The following is an 18,635-nucleotide window of genomic DNA, read 5'->3' on the forward strand; positions in this document are numbered from 1 at the left end:
CAGAAAATAAAAGTAAAACAGTCTATTATTACATTCAACTCACCGAAACGACCGTTTAAAATCATACCTCATAATTTTTTTCAGTAAGAGTTATGTCCGGAATTTATGCCTACCTCATTAAGAGGCTGGGCTGAATCTCTTCTTTCATTGTACCACAATCATAATAACATATAATTCCTCCGTTTCAAGTAAAAAAAGATACTTTTCAAATATGCAAAAACTTTGTGTGATCATTAAGGTAAATGGATAAAATAAAAAGTTTGAAGTTAAATTATTTTTAAATATAAAAATGTATTATCCTTTTAGAAGGAACTAATAAGGAAAATGTATTATTTAAATTAAAACGGAGGAGGAGAAAACAGAAAATTAGGGACAATATATGCAAAATAGCTCCTTTGGAAAAGATCCAAAAAATAATTAAAACTAATCGGTATTGCTCGGGAATCTGATAAAGTGAAAAGGACAAATCTACTAGAATAACAGATGAGGAGTCCTGGGGAATATTTACTACCCTTTTCATTGCTTACCTAAGCAATTTGTATTTTAGCACTGCATTGTCCATGCTAACTTTCCATAGCCAAAGATCTCATGGGAGAAAAAGATGATCTCATGAAACTCTTTTTTACAAGCAAAATTAGAAGATCTAACAAAAAGTTTCCATGAATGGCTAAACAAAATCCCATCACAATAAGCAGTAGAGGATTTGCCATCAATTACTACATACAAAATAGATAACAGAATAACATAAAAAACATTACCATAAAATGAAAAGAAAAATCTATACAATCACTTAAAAATATCTATCAACTCTGACGGATGATAGTAGATATAGTAGTAATAATAATAATAATGATTAGATATACAAATTTTATTACCTTGAAGAAACAGGGTTCAAAGCTTTAGCAAAACCATTCATTGCTCCATAACTCTTTGAACTGAAACCTAAACATCCAAGCAAACCTTGCCTGTACGGCAAAAATGTCTTCTTCCTCATTTCCTCTGCTTGTGCTCTATTTGTAGTGTAGTGCAACTCATGAGGGGACGGCGGCACTCTTCTCTTCCCTATCCCATTTGCTACATTTCCATTCACAGGCTTCTTCTTCCCTTCTTTTGTTTGTTTCACTTTCTTAGTTTCAGCGGTGTTTGCATAGTCAGTTGCAGAGTTTTCTGGAGTTTTGTGGGCTGAAATTTTCTCCAGTTTCTTGTCTTTCACAGGTGAAAACGAGATCCCACTCCAAAACTTGTGACCGTTGTTTCTTCCTTCACTTTTACTTCTATATAAAAACTCCTTTAAGAATACCCATCTTTTTGAGCTCCTCCCAACTGATGACGACCTCGAAGAAGAGCCAGAAGGACACGGCGTCGTTTCATTCGAAGTTTCTTCCTCATCTAATTGTTTTATTATCTCTTCTATTTCATTCTTCTCGTTTATCTTCTCCTTGACAACTTCTAATTCCTCCTCTTCTTCATAATCCTCGTGCCACTCATACGACGTCGTTCGAAGTGGTGACATGGATCTAGTCCTTCTTCTCAACGATCTATTACGCAGCTTCATATCTCTTCCCCTACAGCCTTTCTCCTCTTCATCCTCATTTTCGTCGATATCAAGCAATGGTGCGAGGATTTGTGGGCGTTTAAGGTGAGTAGAAAGCTTCATCGGCCGGATCTGGCCATTCAGAAATAACTCGTCGGCAGAGCTCATGGATCCATCCGCGGCGGCGCCGTCGGTAATAAGCCTAGCGGAGAAGTCGAAATCTTCGGAAGGAGAAGAAATTGAAGTGCTAGCAACATTCTTCTTCACACAAGTAGTTGACAAAACGAAGTGCATAGGACTCGCCGGAGCACTATAATAGAAGCCACTATTTGGTTGGCCACGGCCTGGACTTGAAGGAGCACTAACGTACGGAGTGGAACATGAACTATCAATATCGTCAGAGAACATGCCGGACTCTACCGCAGAACCGGTTTCGGTTCCGATATCGGGTTCCGGCACGGCGGAGGAAGTGGTAGCTGTGGCAGCAGAGGAGGTGTGATTTTCGAGGGGTTTCATAATTTTCTGTGAAAGGTTTGTGCTGAAATGGGAGTGATGTGTGCAAAAAATAGAGAGAAAAAAGGGGCTTTTTGGGGAAGAGAGTAACGTAAGAGAAATGACCTTAAATGTTGTGATATATAACGACAATGCCACTAGCAGTAGTGAGTCAGAAAATGGTACTGCTGGCCTCCTCTTCTAAAAAATTGATTGATGCGATGTATTTTTGAAAACTGTTAAATTTACATGAGGCATGAGCATTAATTGAGTGCCCTGCACGGATGTTTCTACATTTATGTTTCTTTTTTAAAATGACTCTTATCATAAATTCAAAAGCTATAGCATTTTGAACTGGAAATAGGAGTAGGGGTATCCCTCGGATCGTACCGTACGGTATTTAGATATTTCACTTTATTATTTTCGATATTTAATTTTTTAAAATTTTATATTAATATCATACCTAATTAAATTCGGTATGATTCGGTTTTTCTCCTTTCGGTTACGATTTATTTGGTTTGAAAATTAACTAGTGCATAGAGCCGTAGACTTTAATATTTTTAATTAAAGTACTAAAAAATATAAAACTGAAAATATTTGTTGACAAAAATTTTGTCCAAAACTAGCAAATATCGACTCAAATAGAAAAAATTATATATAAAAGAATATTTGATCATTAGAAATATCTTGTTACTTGTTTAGAGTTAATTGATGAACTTAGAGAATAAAGGAAAATAAAATTTTAGATTTTTTATATTTATGTTATAATTGATAATATGTGTTTGTGTAATATAATATATATTTCGGTACGGTATCGATATGTCGGTATTTTATTTTAGAATACCAAATACCATATCTAATAACAATTTTTTAAAAAACTTAAACCAAATACCATACCAAATGCCAAAATATTGTATACCAAATATCAAAATTTTCGATATCGGTACGATAATTCGATATTTACCAAATTATGCACAGCCCTAAATAGGAGTTTCATTTCTAAAAATAATTGTAAGTTTTTACAGAAATTAGCAAAAATGGTAGCTAAAAATATTTTCTAAAAAACTAATTGAGACTAGAACGCTAATAGTTAAATTCAAAAGCTAATAAATAAAAGGTAAGTTTAAATGCCAGCAAAATTGTATAGGGTAAAATTGGTTCGTAATAAATGGTCGAATGACCACGTGCCACATAAAATCGAAGACATGTAAAAGGCGAAGTCAAGTAACTACCAGTATACGGAACAACAAATTGCAGTTAGTATCGGATAAACCCCGCAAGGAGCCTAGCCAAAGGGCAGTTTGAATGTTTGTCATCGGACAACATTCAATAAAGAATATTTCCTTATATTAAATGACAGTCGTTGCAAAGAATATTTGTATTTATGGTCTGCCGTTACATATTCATCAATGACATGTCGTTGCATTTAAGGCTTGATCCTAGGATCTTGTTTCCTGGGTATAACTATAAATAATAGGTTCAATGGCCATTATAAGGACACGAAATTCTTGGCAGAACTTATGCTATATTTCATTCTCAAGCTTAATGAGATAACTTTATTTGCTCTTTTATATTATTCTTATTTCTTTCCTCTAAGACATTGCTCTCGGAGCCACACTTGTCGTTTCCTTCAATTTTAACCGCTAAATCTCATTTTTAATCATGTTTATCTATTTGCTTGTCTATACATATAATAAATTCAACTGTAATGTTGTACGGGGTAAACACAAGTATTTCCACTATGTTCTGAGTAATCCAAGTTCTAAATCCTGGAATTTGTACATAATGAAATATTGGATTATTTCTATGTAGAAATAGGAAATTCTGTTATTTGCCTGACTCAAATTGTGACAATTTTCCGTTAAAAGGAAGTTTTAATCATTCCATGCTAGAAACACGATGCACCTACAATCTATTTTGGTGCAAATAGAAGACAAGTACTTAGTGATACAACCACCATCTAGAAAGTTACTAAGTTAATGAATTGGAAATTAAAATAATTTAATGACAAATGTAATCAAAGGAAAAGTTTGTGCTGGAATTTTTTTAATAAATGTGACTTCCTTTTATGGCGAAGCATAAGCATGCTATAAATGTTTGGTTTTTTCAGAAAAGTTGTTGATATGTCAACATAAATTCATAAAGAAGTAGATTTTCCGAAATGAATAACATTTCAAACAGCTCACATTTTCGGCTATATTATTTGTACCAGATAAACAGGCTAAGAAAACATTTAATTATTTAAAGAAAACATTTTGAAATGTAAAACCGGATATTTTCTGTAGTTTCAGATTTTAAACCAATAAAAGTTTCCAGTCTCTAGTCTCAAGATGGTTAGTTAGTCGAATCAGTAACACCAGTGAAACATAGTTCTAATTTTGGCAAGACATTTACTCCTTCCGTCCCAAATTAACATTTACTTTATTCAGAAAATTATACCAAAATTGTTACATTAGAAATTCAAAACTAAATCTGTTACATTTATTTTCAATTATACCCTTAGTATTAAGAATTAGTAATTTTTTTTAATAGTGCTTAATTCTCAAAAGAAATTTAATAGGGATAACATAATAAACTATAGTATATTGTATTTATTACTTTCCTAATGAGCGTGAAAATACTTAAAGCGACAATTAAATGATACCATAGGAGTAACCGGTTTTAGCTAGCGTTTGACCATAAATTTTTAAATTTATATTAAAAAAATCCGATTTAGGTGAAGTTTGATTTGAAGATGAAAATTTGTCTGGACATCATTTTTCAAAATGTATTTCACATTTAAAAAAATGAAATACGACTTATACCCATAAGTTCTAAATAATATAAAAAATGCCTAACAATATTAAACAAACAAACTTGCTAATCTTGTATATACAGAACCTTCATCAATGTTGCTCATTATCATTATCACAAACCATAGTCTTGAATATATAAGTTTGGCACATAAGAAATTTTTCTTTCTTTCTTTTCGAAAATTTTTCACTGTTATTCAAAATCAGTGTTTGTTCATAAAATTTCTAATTTTCACTTGAAGATGCATTTTGGAATTTTTCGAAAATTTGAAAAACTCCAAAAAGCTATTTTTCAAAATTTTCACTCAGATCACTCACAAAACTTCAAAAACAACCCAAAATTATATTCATGTCCAATCACAACTCTAATTTTCAAATACCATTTTCACTTGAAAAAAAATTTCACTTTTTTTTTTTAAAATTTACAATTCTTATATCCAAACTCCCACATAATACACTATCCTAAAATCATAACCAGATATTTTAATATCAACTGCTAAAAATACAATCACTAGCTACAACAATTCGTCAATTACAATAATATTACAAGATCCACCACTTCAAAAAAAATTGATCGTAACTAGCTCGTGGATTAGTTGGAAGAGTTTTTTATAAAAGGTAAAAGTTTGGGGTAATTTTTGAAATATTTAAAACATCCAAAGGTAACTTTTTCGACAAAAAACATGTGTAGAGCTAGTAGTGAGATTTGAAATTTTTATTTTCAAAAACTGTCAAAATATGAATAACATCAATAAACAAATAGGTTTTACCAAAAATAATTAAAAAACTTAACAAAATCTATGGCCGAATGGGGCTTAATATCTCTATTTCAAAAGATAAGTTCTAAAAATGTTGGGCGCAGCAAGAACAATTGATTTCTTCTTCTCAAAGGAAGCAACACTTGATGAAAGATAATATTGCACAAACTTTTAGATACTAGTTGTTGCAACATCTCAAAGCAATGAATGGTGAATCTTTTGTACTAGTTCTTCTATACTTTTGAGTCAAATAGATTAGATTTGGGATTCATCATTAGTATATAGTCAAGGGGACTAGACTTCTTTTTGACCAATTAGAGTGTCTAAACTGTTTGATGATCAAGAAGAAGTAGTAAAACATCTTAGAGATGATGGATATATAGCATGCATGAATATTTAGTATGAATTATTATGCGGTAAGACAAAAGCAAATGATGGTGAGAAGTATACTATAGATTAGATCCATAAAAGGTTGATTTTGCTTTCCGGAAATGTGGAAAAGGTACTCCATTTCTTGTGCTAGACTATTCCAAGTACTCTTGCCATGCCATGTCCCAACATTAGCAAAAGGCCTAAATTATTGCTCCTCCCAAATAATCTTTCTTCCCCTCTTGTCTCTTTCTCTTCCTCTACTTTTTCTTATTTGTGGAAAATGCCACTCCAAGGATTTAATTAAATAAATTGGAATTTATATTTACATTGATACATTAAAAAAAACCATATTTTGAAAAGAAATATATGTGTTTTACATAGTATTATTTAAATACTTTTGTTCTTCATGAATGAAATTTACAATAAAGAGATGGAATACTAATTAAGTAATTCATACAACTTTGTTTTTTGGTCAAAAAAAAAACAAGAGAGAAATTAACAACAAACGAAAGAAGTGGCAATTAACAAAGTGTTTGTCAAACTTCCAGAGTCTCCCGAGTCCAAATGATTGTTTGGATTTTTTATAGATGAATTTTCAGAGACCACTCTGAGTTAATGGTTATTAATTTCCAAAAGGTATTATATTCATAATTACTTTATATAGTTACTGTTTAGTTGTTACGATAGTATATTTGTTGTATTCATGAATACAATAGCAAAAAACGCTTAAAATTAGAGTAAAACAGTTGTACGCGCATGTATTCACATGTATTCGCGCCATATATTCATGAATACAGCAGCAAAATGTGACTAAAATCAGGGCAGCCCGGCTGTATGCGCATGTATTCATATGTATTCGCGCAACTGTATTCATGAATACAACAGTAAAAAGTGTCTAAAATCAGGGCAGTCCACCTGTACGCACATGTATTCACATGTATTCGCGCCATGTATTCATGAATACAAGTTCAAAAACCGCCTAAAATCAGGGCAGTCCAGCTGTACGCGCATGTATTCACATGTATTCGTGCTGCTGTATTCATGAATACAACAATAAAAAAATGCTTAAAATCAGGGCAGTCAAGTTATATGCGCATGTATTCACATGTATTCGCGCCATGTATTCACAAATACAACAACATCAATCACCTTAAAAATAGGTATGTCCAGATGTATAAAAGAGAGGAAAAACATAAATAGCGTATTTCATGCCTTATTTCCTGCCTCAATGGTAGTATATACCATAAATACTTAGTTTGCTTTAAAATATAAAAGGTAGCTATAGAAAATAATTTTTTTAAATAATTTTGATTTAAAATAAATATGGTGCATACCTTTGCCATATGAGGTAAAATTTCCTTTTTTTAAAAGACAGACTAAAAAAACGGTTAGGTTTCGTGAATAAGTGTGAATGGGAAATGGAAGAGGCGCCTTTTGAATTGCACCACTTCATCACCCTTTCATTGTCTATAATTTTATAGGCTTAGCCTCATTTTTCATATATGAAAAATCTGAAAATTTCTCTCTTCTTTTCTACATAGTTGCATTATTTTCCAAATAAATATAAGAGTCATCTGTGATTTGCTCCGTTTGTAGAGTTTGTTGAAGTTATGTGATTTGTAGTGCTACTATCACAGAATAGTTATTCTGTTGTATCACGGGAGGAATTAATCCATAACCCTCGGCAATAGTAAGGAGATTAAATTTCTTAAGGACACACAAACAACTTGTGGGCTCGAAATTATTTTATGTTTTATTTATTGAACTAACTTTTTTTTCTTTTTTTGATTTTTCGATTTTGAACACAGATTACTAACAAAAACTACGCCTATTATACGTTTGGAATGTTAAGATTAGACTAGGGGTAGCAAAATGATTCAAAGAAAACAGTTAACCACCCATATTGTCCACTAAAAAATGGGATGAATAATGAACTTTTTAAAAACGGGTCAAATATGGATAAAAACCATATTATCCATTTAGAAAATGAGTAACCAATGAATCTAACTTTTACATTTGTGAAGCCTCAAATTGGGGGTTACCCAAGTTAGGAAGACTAAAAATTCTCCCAAAATTGATCATATACAAGAAGTCATGGATAATATGGGTACGGTTAACCCATTTTTTAATCCGTATTAAATATTAATCGGGTCGGATAATTGATTCGTTTTTTCATTACACGTTTTCGACCGGAACCATATCCGATCCGACCCGCCCGTTTGTCACTCCTAGATTAGACTGAACTAGATATAATTTAGAACTCTAAGACAAACTGATCATTATCTTGGCCACTTTCTTTTTCCTTCTTGAATAATCTTTACCAAATAGTATAAGGTTTTTCAGTCAACTGAATAAACTCATACTAACAGCAAAATTTAAAGAAGGGGGGAAAAGTTATCAAGTGGATCACATCATTAATCAAGCCAAATTGGTTTACTAAATACTCACTGCAAATATTCTTGATCTAGGAAAAACAAAGGAAATATTGCATCAATTTTCTAAGTTCAATTGGGATGATTTTGACTTTTGGAAAGATAACTACTCCACTAGTCCTACCCATGAATTTGGTTGGTTTTAGAACCCTATTTTCCCTAGCTTGTAGGGTTAATTGGAAATAGCATAAAATTTTTGGATATGACTAGGACGGTTAATGGTAGGGGAATAGGGTTAAATATGGTAAATACACTAGTTTAGAACTGCAAAGTGGGCAAATTGGCATGAAAAGATTAAAAAAGGAGTAAAAGAGCATAGGGAGAAGAGTTTAGGGGGTCATAATAGAGTAGAATAAAGTTAGACTTGGGGAATTGGGAAAAAGGACAATGGGCCACACAAATATTAGCCTGCAAATAACAGAGGCCGGCACGTTCCCCTGCGGCCAAAAAGTTCCACGGTTTTTGTTCCTCTGTTATGCAGCCTCACCATAACTTCCCCTGCTTCCTACTTCATCCCCCCCCGTAGTCGCATAAGATCATATCATTTCGTGCATGCACGTTTTCTGTTAAAGGACTGTTTGGACCTTGGAGTACTAATATTTCAATTCTAGAATAAAATGTTTTTTTTTTCTTTTTCTCTTTTACACAATTGTAAGTGGTTGGAGAAAATTTAACTGGCAAAAGTCACACTCTTATCGAATGAACTCTTATTCGAATGATAATCTCTTAAAAATTAAGCTATCTCAAGATATTTCGACAAAGATACGTTTCAGTAATGTTTAATTGGTTATTATTGGAAAACTAGTGAAAACATGTCACGCAAATAGTCTAAAATTCTCATTCGGGAAGTACTATAGAAAACATTGATCATCATAGGTGGTGGTGGAGTGGTAAGTACTCATTTATGGTTAATCACGGAGTGGTGCAAACTCTAAGTATAAAGTCATCCTTTACCCGCAAGATCAGGCTTATTTGTGCAAATACGGAACAATTGGACCCTGAAATGGATACTAGACACCGAATGAATGAAAAAAAAAATTAACCTAATTAAAAAAGCAAAATATAAAGAACCCATGATTATACAAACAAGCCCTTGAATAACTTGGGAATGAAGGGATAAACATACACTCGAGAAGCAGGTGAACAAAACTTCCATAGGATTCTGATTTAGGGCATGCAGCCAGTACGAGGCTATAAGGTTAGTGCAATTAATAATTAATCATTGATGAACAATATTCTATAAACTGTCAACATTAATTCTATTATTAAATCTGTTATTAATCTGAATAAGAGTAAGATGCAGTAGCATACCATTAATCTGAAGTCTGAACGTATTAGTGCATAATACGAAGACACTTTTCAGCTTTCCTATCCCCAAGAAAAGAACGAATGAGTTGGTCACCCAGTATTGTGCGGAGAGGATTGTCATAGCCAATCACTGTTTGACAGGTTTAGTTTATTAAAAAAAAGTTATTTAACTTTATCCTTTTGTAAAATAATCTCACCATTTTATCTTAAATGCGCTCTAAAATTATCCAGACTTACGAATTAGTGGTACTGATATAAATCTCTCATACAATAAATATGTATTCGAATTCTCCCTTTGAAATTGATTTATTTCTTGTTGATTTCTAACGCTCCAAAGTGAAGTTCTACATGTAGAAAGTTTATGAACAATATTAAGTTAGAAATTGTCACAAAAGTTAATTGAGAATCAAGTAAAAATATTTGACCCTGCTAAAAGTAACAATTAACTAATTAAAAGAATAAAACGAGATAAAAGTAATAGCGATATACTGATTGAAGTGTGGTTTTGATTGGAATTGCATAGTAATTTACTTATTTACTCATTTATTTATTATTTTGATTAAATCATTTGTTTGTAAATTAATACAATACTACAGTTTACTAAGAACTAGTCATAATACATGTCATAGATCCACTTAGGATAATTTGGTTACCAAGTTCAGAGTAAAAATAAAATTGAAGAAATAAATAAATAGGGAAATACTACTATTAGAAAAAAGGGAATTGAAGAGAAATGCATGAAAGGATGGAGCATGTGATATTTAGCGTGTGAATTTTATTTTTTGTTTTATAGTTCCCATAAGCAAATGCCAAAAAGGGCACATGAGGTGTTTGGCAAAGTATGGAGAGTCTCTAAGACTCTAACTACAACAATATTCCCATCTTGCTTCTCCTTCTCCACTTGTTCTTAAACTAAATACATCTTTAGTCACATATATTAATGTGAGATCTGTTTGCATGTGCTGCAACTGTACCTTCTTGTTATATCATTATGGACTATCCAACAAACTCTCAGCACATTATGTTAAAAAACTTGCACGCAAATTTTTGAAGGTGTCTTTAATTACTTTCATCTATAAAATCCTATTTTTTTTGGGGGGGGGGGGGAAGGCAACGAATGTTTATTAAAAAAATCCAGTTCAAAACAGAGTTACATTAGGGAAACTGTTATAAAATAAAGACAAGTATGGAGGGAAACTGATATATTATCCGAATTCAAACTGATGTACATAATAAACTGAAATCTCTTCTATTTATAGAAGAAAGGAAGCTGCTGTGTAAGCTGCTACACAAGCTGTTGTGTAAGCTGCTACTGCAAGTTGCTGTGTAAGCTGCTACTATATCAGATATGGATAATCTTCTACTGAGAGCAATGTTTATCCATAACGGACTACTGAATGGATAAGTTTATTATACCCGGTATGGATAATCTTCTACCTAGGATAATGTTTATCCATAACCGGGTACTGAAGTGATAAACTTCTTCAGGAAGCTTATTTCCAATAGAGTACTAAATAGATAAACATATTTACGGTGGCGTCCCATATGGATAAGCTTTTTCAGGAAGATTATTTACAACGGAGTACTAAATGAACATCCATAATATAATATATTTATAACACTCTCCCTTGGATGTTCATTAAAAGATAATGTGTCTCATTAAAACCTTACTAGGAAAAATCACGTGGGAAAAAATTCTAGTGAAGGAAAAAGAGTACACATATTTAGTAATACGCATTGCTAGGTGCCTCATTAAAAACCTTATAAGGAAAACCCCATGGGAAAAAACCTTAGTAAGGGAAAAAGAGTGCATCGCGTATTTTACTCCCCCTGATGAAAACCTTGTTTCAAATATTTGAGTCTCCGCATTCCAATCTTGTATACCATCTTCTCAAAAGTTGAAGTTGGCAAAGATTTAGTGAATAAATCTGCTGGATTATCACTTGAACGGATTTGTTGCACATCAATGTCACCACTTTTCTGAAGATCGTGTGTGTAGAATAATTTTGGTGAAATGTGCTTCGTTCTATCTCCTTTTATAAATCCTCCCTTCAATTGGGCTATGCATGCAGCATTGTCTTCGTATAAAATTGTGGGTCTTTTCTCACATTCCAAACCACATTTTTCTCGAATAAAATGAATTATTGATCTCAACCATACGCATTCCCTACTTGCTTCATGAATAGCTATTATCTCAGCGTGATTTGAAGAAGTAGCAACAATAGATTGCTTTGTGGAGCGCCATGATATGATAGTACCTCCATATGTAAATACGTAGCCGGTTTGAGATCGAGCTTTATGGGGATCAGATAAATAACCTGCATCTGCATAACCAACAAGGTCTGCACTATCTTTGTTAGCATAAAACAAACCCATATCAAGAGTTCTTGGAGCTCTTCCGGAGTTCCAATAAGATTTATGTCACCAACATAAATAGCAAGTGTAACAAATTTTGATGACATTTTCTTTATAAAAATACATGGACAAATAACATAATTTATGTAACTTTCTTTCAGCAAATATTTACTGAGGCGATTATACCACACGCGCACAGATTGCTTTAAACCGTACAAAGATCTTTATAATTTGATCGAGTACATTTCTCAAGACTTTGAATTATATGCTTCGGGCATTTTCAATCCTTCAAGGATCTTCATATAGATTTAGCCAAATAAGTCATATAGGTTAAGACTTGTATCTAAATGGTATGACATCTTCAAGTGTCTGGACTGCTAGTCCGATCCTCACAATCTTTTACAATATTGTGCACTATATTGTATTAAATATATCGTCGACGATCATTTTGTGTCAGTTCCGAAGCGACATAACTTGTGGAGATCTCATCACTTTCTTTATTTTCAGGTACCTGAACTTTTTCGGGAGTTTCATGAAATGTTATGTCGTGGGCTCTTCTAGAGCTTATTTCCTCCTCATTTTGATCATTAGCTCCTACTATTTTTCAAGGATTGTTACCTTTGGAACCGATTGGTCTACCACGCTTCATGCGTACAGTAAACTCTATCCTTCAGGGACTTTAATTTTAATAGGAGCATTTGCAGCTGAAATATGATATTTAATTTTGGATCAGCAAATGCTTCTGGCATTCGACTTGAATTATCTTCTAAGTGAGGATCATGATAATTCGATTCATATAGCATATTTTTCAACTGTTTATTCCATCCCCCAAATGTTAGAAAAACTAACATATATCCCCAATCATCTTTGGGAAACATATCTTTGTGTATTATGGTAGAGAAATTAATCATATACCACACAACAAAAGATAGTAAAAATATTTGGTTTCTGATCCTAAACCAATTGTGAAGGGAGGACTTATCATATATTGTTGATCTGATGCATACAAGTGCTGCTATATGCAATTTAGAAAATCTTAGACCAACACATGAAGCTTTGTTCTCATAAGCAATGGTTTAGCCATTAATAGGAGGTATTCAATGCTAAACCAGCTTGGATATAAACCAGCATTATCAAGATGAACTGTCTTGATTTCATAATCTGAAAATTATGCTCTTAATCGAGAAAAGCAATTCCAAATGCCAAACTGCAGGTTGACAATAATTACACATGTAACCATCTCATATATGCACCTATAAGTGGTTCACATGATAGGTGAACGGGCCCATATTCACCTTTTATATATTTCAGAATCAGGGGTCTTAGTCCCAACTTTAGCTGGTATAATCAATTCATTATGAGAACAAGCAACACATGAGAATTCCTGAAGAATCTTCTAGTTCTTTAGTATATGCTTATCTGAATTCTCAAATAGCTCATTTAAAAATGGCAAATGAAAACTTCAAGTTTATCATGTCATGTGCTATCTCTTAGTAAACTTCTGGTTTACTATGGCATAAACTTTTGCTTTAGTAAACTTCTGGTTTACTGTGATACATGATATAGTACAAATTAAAGAATAAGGCGGGTAACTTCTCACATACATATTATTTTACCCCCTATGATTGTGGAAACATGAAGATTATCAATCTTCCAATCATTTGTAGTCTCAATATGATAATCATTTGTACTTACAATCTCATGGCACAAAAAACGTTACTGCCAACATTGTTATGATCTAATTACACATTTTTACTATCTTATCCATTAGCACTTACACACACATTTTAATTCTTTGCACCTATTGACTTACGTACTCCCTCTGATTTACGCATTACATATACAAAATCACACATTCATCAAGCCACACACCTTTCAACAGATGGAGAATTGAGAAAAACATATTCTGCTTCAGCGTTTGAACAGTAAACGACAATCGAAATTTTTGTGAATTTTTATAATCAGTCAAACAATTCAACAGGCTGCTTGAATTTGATATTTCAGAGCAGAAGCATACCCTTAATCATTGAGCTTAACCACACTTTATGACTAAAACAAGTATAATGACTAAAAAATAATAATATTAATACGTCTACTGTCCATCTTTTGCATTTGTAGTTATACATTGAATACATGTAAACAACATCTTTAACTTCTCTTTTATGATAAGCAACGATCAATTAACTTCATACAAAATTGAATAAAATAACACTTCTATTGAATTAAATATGGTTCATAAAGCGGACATCACCTATATCTTTATACATCGTATCCAAACAGAATACTACTAAACTAAAATTACAGCAGAACTTAATGAACTAACAGGCAGAACAATTCAGGTGCAACACATTGCCATTACATTATTTTATAAGAGCTGATTCCCAAGTTCAGCACCCTGTTCAAATTGCCAATAATCAACTAGGATGGATTTAAATGAAAAACTGAATTACTGCACTGATTTACAACCAGATGCAGCTCACAACATAGTGTTTATTAACAACTAGCAAGATGCCATATATCATAAACTATAAACTTAAGCAAGTAAACCAAGTAAGCTAAATCATGAACCAAATCAAACTTTACTTTATGTGAAATGCAGAAGTGTACCTGATGACATCAAATGGAAATAAGTGAAGTGAGTTGAAAAGCGAAACAACAAGAGTCGAAGCAGCAGTGAAAAAATAACAACGATAACAGGACCCCAGGACCAAAGCAGCTTATACCAAACTTCCAAATACCCAAAACTCAAACTATTCTTCCCAGATACAAGAATTTGTGATTTTTCAGAAGTTTATAGCTAAACAAGAAAGCCAGACAACCAGAAACAAAACCCAATTTAGAGCAATTTTCAACCAAACCAAAGAATTCAGTTATCTCTCTCAACTATCTTTTTTTTTCTTAATTCTCATTTGTTCTTTCCATCTCCTTCCCTCTCTTCTCCCAGTGCGATCCTCTATATAGGCAGCAGAAAATGCCCCCTTGGATTCACAAAATGCTCTTTCAACAACATATTCTGCCTCAGCGTTTGAACATTAAACGACAATCGGAATTTTTGTGAATTTTTATAATCAGTCAAACAATTCAACAGGCTGCTTGAATTTGATATTTCAGAGCAGAAGCATACCCTTAATCATTGAGCTTAACCACACTTTATGACTAAAAAAGTATAATGACTAAAAAATAATAATATTAATACGTCTACTGTCCATCTTTTGCATTTGTAGTTATACATTGAATACATGTAAACAACAGCTTTAACTTCTCTTTTATGATAAACAACGATCAATTAACTTCATACAAAATTGAATAAAATAACACTTCTATTGAATTAAATATGGTTCATAAAGCGGACATCACATATATCTTTATACATCGTATCCAAACAGAATACTACTAAACTAAAATTACAGCAGAACTTAATGAACTAACAGGCAGAGCAATTCAGGTGCAACACATTGCCATTACATTATTTTATAAGAGCTGATTCCCAAGTTCAGCACTCTGTTCAAATTGCCAATAATCAACTAGGATGGATCTAAATGAGAAACTGAATTACCGCACTGATTTACAACCAGATGCAGCTCACAACATAGTGTTTATTAACAACTAGCAAGATGCCATATATCATAAACTATAAACTTAAGCAAGTAAACCAAGTAAGCTAAATCATGAACCAAATCAAACTTTACTTTATGTGAAATGCAGAAGTGTACCTGATGACAACAAATGGAAATAAGTGAAGTGAGCTGAAAAGCGAAACAACAAGAGTAGAAGCAACAGTAAAACAATAACAACGATAACAGGACCCCAGGACCAAAGCAGCTTATACCAAACTTCCAAATACCCAAAACTCAAACTATTCTTCCCAGATACAAGGATTTGTGATTTTTCAGAAGTTTATAGCTAAACAAGAAAGCCAGACAACCAGAAACAAAACCCCATTTGGAGCAATTTTCAACCAAACCAAAGAATTCAGTTATCTCTCTCAACTATCTCTTTTTTTTCTTAATTCTCATTTGTTCTTTCCATCTCCTTCCCTCTCTTCTCCCTGTGTGATCCTCTATATAGGCAGTAGAAAATGCCCCTTTGGATTCACAAAATGCCCTTTTAACAATTTTTAATTAACTCCACTTAACTTAGTTCTTTAAATTACTTAGTAGTGCATTTTCCTAAACCCTACCACTATGGGAAGCTTCCTAAATTAGGTGAGACTCCCTGCTAATTGCTTCAAAACCAAATGGACCAAACTAAACCCAAATGAATGGGTTGTTCTTTGAAATAAATAGGTCGGAACTGAACCCAGGGCCCACACAGAATTCAAATTCTATCTCGACTACTTTATGAAAGACCGGACGAGTGAAACAACTAAACGAGTTTCAAAAAAAAATTCTAGCTAAATGACTGATTCTCCTTTTAAAATTGATTAGGGAGCTGTAATTAGACTATACTATCAGATTAGCAAGATTTAAATTAAACTATTTATATGACTGAAAAAATCAGAATTTAAACATGTTGTTAATGACAGAATCAAATAGACCAAACAAGAAAAATCACAGAACAAAACTTGGAGAAGAAAAACGGGAAAGGAACAACATAACCAACAATCAATTTTAGCTAAAATTTGTTCCAGTTTTAATTTATTCAATCGGAAAGAAAGAGAAGAAGAGAAGAGGAGAGGAAGCTAAGAAGAACAAAATGAAAAATGAAGAAACTCACCGATTCGGCTTGACCTCATGACTGACCCTCTAATTTAATCCCCAAATAATGTCATCCGCTTGTTCTTTGCCAAGAACAAGCGAACAATGTTATTTCAGGACTAAATAGACCTTGAATGCTGAGTAAAACTTCGAGAGATGTCTTTGCATGAACGAACTTGCTATGGCTTCTAAGGGTCGAACCCTAGATTTGAAATTCGAAGAGTTCAGGCCATGTTCGAGGATGGAGTAAAGATTTGGGAAAAGGGGGTCTGGGTGGTTAAGGGGTGTAATTGTGGAGGTGTTTGGAGGTGGCTCCGCCACTCTAAGGCGGTGAAGGAATGGTGGCAGCGCTAGGGTTTGGGGGTTGGTCTCTGAGAGAGAGGGGTGAGAGAGAGAGACGATGAGAGGAGGGGGGTTCTGAAGGGTGGGATCGTTCTAGGTTTTTTATTTAAAGAGAGGGAGATCTTAGCCGTCGGATTGAATGAGATCAACGGATATGATGAAAAGGGGTTCAAGACGGTGTCGTTTGGCTATGGACGGGGTCAGATCGGGTTGGGGGCAGATCTGGGCCAGTTTTGAACGGGTTTGGACGGGTATGTTTGGGCTTGGGTGAATTGAATTGGGATTGGCCCAAAAAATCTGATCCCTTATAAAAAAAAAATTCAATTTTAAATCCCCCTTTTTAAAATAAAATCTTAACTTAATCCCTAAATCAAATTATTCTACCAAATTAACTTAATTATTTCTAAACAATAATTACCACAATTAATTAAGTACCAAATTAAAAAAAAAACTTCCAAAATTCGAAATAGAAATGCAAAAAATGCAACATGGCTATAGTTTTGATCTTTTCTATTTTTTAATAATCAGGAAAAATCTACAATAATTCCTAGAATAGCAAATAATTAAATAAAATAAAAATTTAAATTTTGGGAATTCTTTGAAGTAATTCATGTGAGGCAAAAATCACGTGCTCACAACTGCCCCTCTTTGTTCGAAAATATGAAGAGTTTTCGTGCAAAGATAAAGTGAGCGGATACGAGCGATTTTTGCCCGTTTGAATACTCCACGGGAAGAATTTTTGAAAGATTTGACCGAACCTCTGCTTCAAAAGTTTCCTACATACCCTTGGCTATAAAGGAATCAGGTCAATGTAGTTCGGAAAGTTTCGGTAGCTGGGACTACCATGAAGCTTGATTTCACTGTTGTCGTTGCTGCTGCTTACTGACCTCCTTATTACACCATGACAAAATAAAGAAGTTAGACTAAACTATAATCTATGCATTACAAAGATCTACTCTATACTTCTCAAGCTTGATCTTGTGATTATTATTGCCTTCCCTTTGTTCTCCAGGTGGGCTCCTGATTGCCGAACTTGAATTGCTTCTTTCCTTCATTCTCCAGGCAGGCTCCTGATTCATGAAACTCGAAATGTATTCCCATTCTTTATAAGTGGGCGCCTGATTGCTGAAACTTGAAATGTATTCCCTTGCTCTCCAGGTGGGCGCGTGATTAATGAATCTTTAACTATTTCTCCTTGTTTTCTAGGTGGATGCCTGATTTCTGAAACTTGGTCCATCTTCTTCTTGAAACTGCTTTTCTTTGACTTGTTCTCCCTTGTTCCTCCAGGTGGGTGCCTGATTACCAATACTTGTGTCAATCTCCCTTTAAACTTGATTTGTTTTCCCTTCGTTCTTCAGGTGGGCTCCTGATTACCAACACTTAAATTGCTTCCCTTCGTTCTTCAGGTGGGCTCCTGATTACCAAAATTTAAACTGTTTCCCTTCGTTCTTCAGGTGGGCTCCTTATTACCATCACTTGAACTACTTCTCCCTTCATTCTTCAGGTGGGCTCCTGATTACCAAAACTTAAACTGCTTCCCTTTATTCTTTAGG

At 33.5% G+C, this 18,635-nt stretch overlaps 1 protein-coding gene across 1 annotated transcript; it reads right to left on the reverse strand.

The window, feature by feature from the left end:
* Positions 1-589: 589 nt before the first annotated feature.
* On the reverse strand, positions 590-2,135 carry LOC104210359 (uncharacterized). The gene has a single exon (XM_009759251.2). It carries the CDS (start codon positions 2,048-2,050, stop codon positions 872-874), a length of 1,179 nt encoding a protein of 392 aa, XP_009757553.1. The 5' UTR covers positions 2,051-2,135; the 3' UTR covers positions 590-871.
* Positions 2,136-18,635: the final 16,500 nt, after the last annotated feature.

The sequence above is a fragment of the Nicotiana sylvestris genome, chromosome 1, assembly GCF_000393655.2.
Source record: "Nicotiana sylvestris chromosome 1, ASM39365v2, whole genome shotgun sequence".
Lineage (NCBI taxonomy): Eukaryota > Viridiplantae > Streptophyta > Magnoliopsida > Solanales > Solanaceae > Nicotiana > Nicotiana sylvestris.

Excerpts from the sequence above, each read along its gene's own strand:
- LOC104210359 (XM_009759251.2), bottom strand. The coding sequence starts at position 2,050 with ATGAAACCCCTCGAAAATCACACCTCCTCTGCTGCCACAGCTACCACT.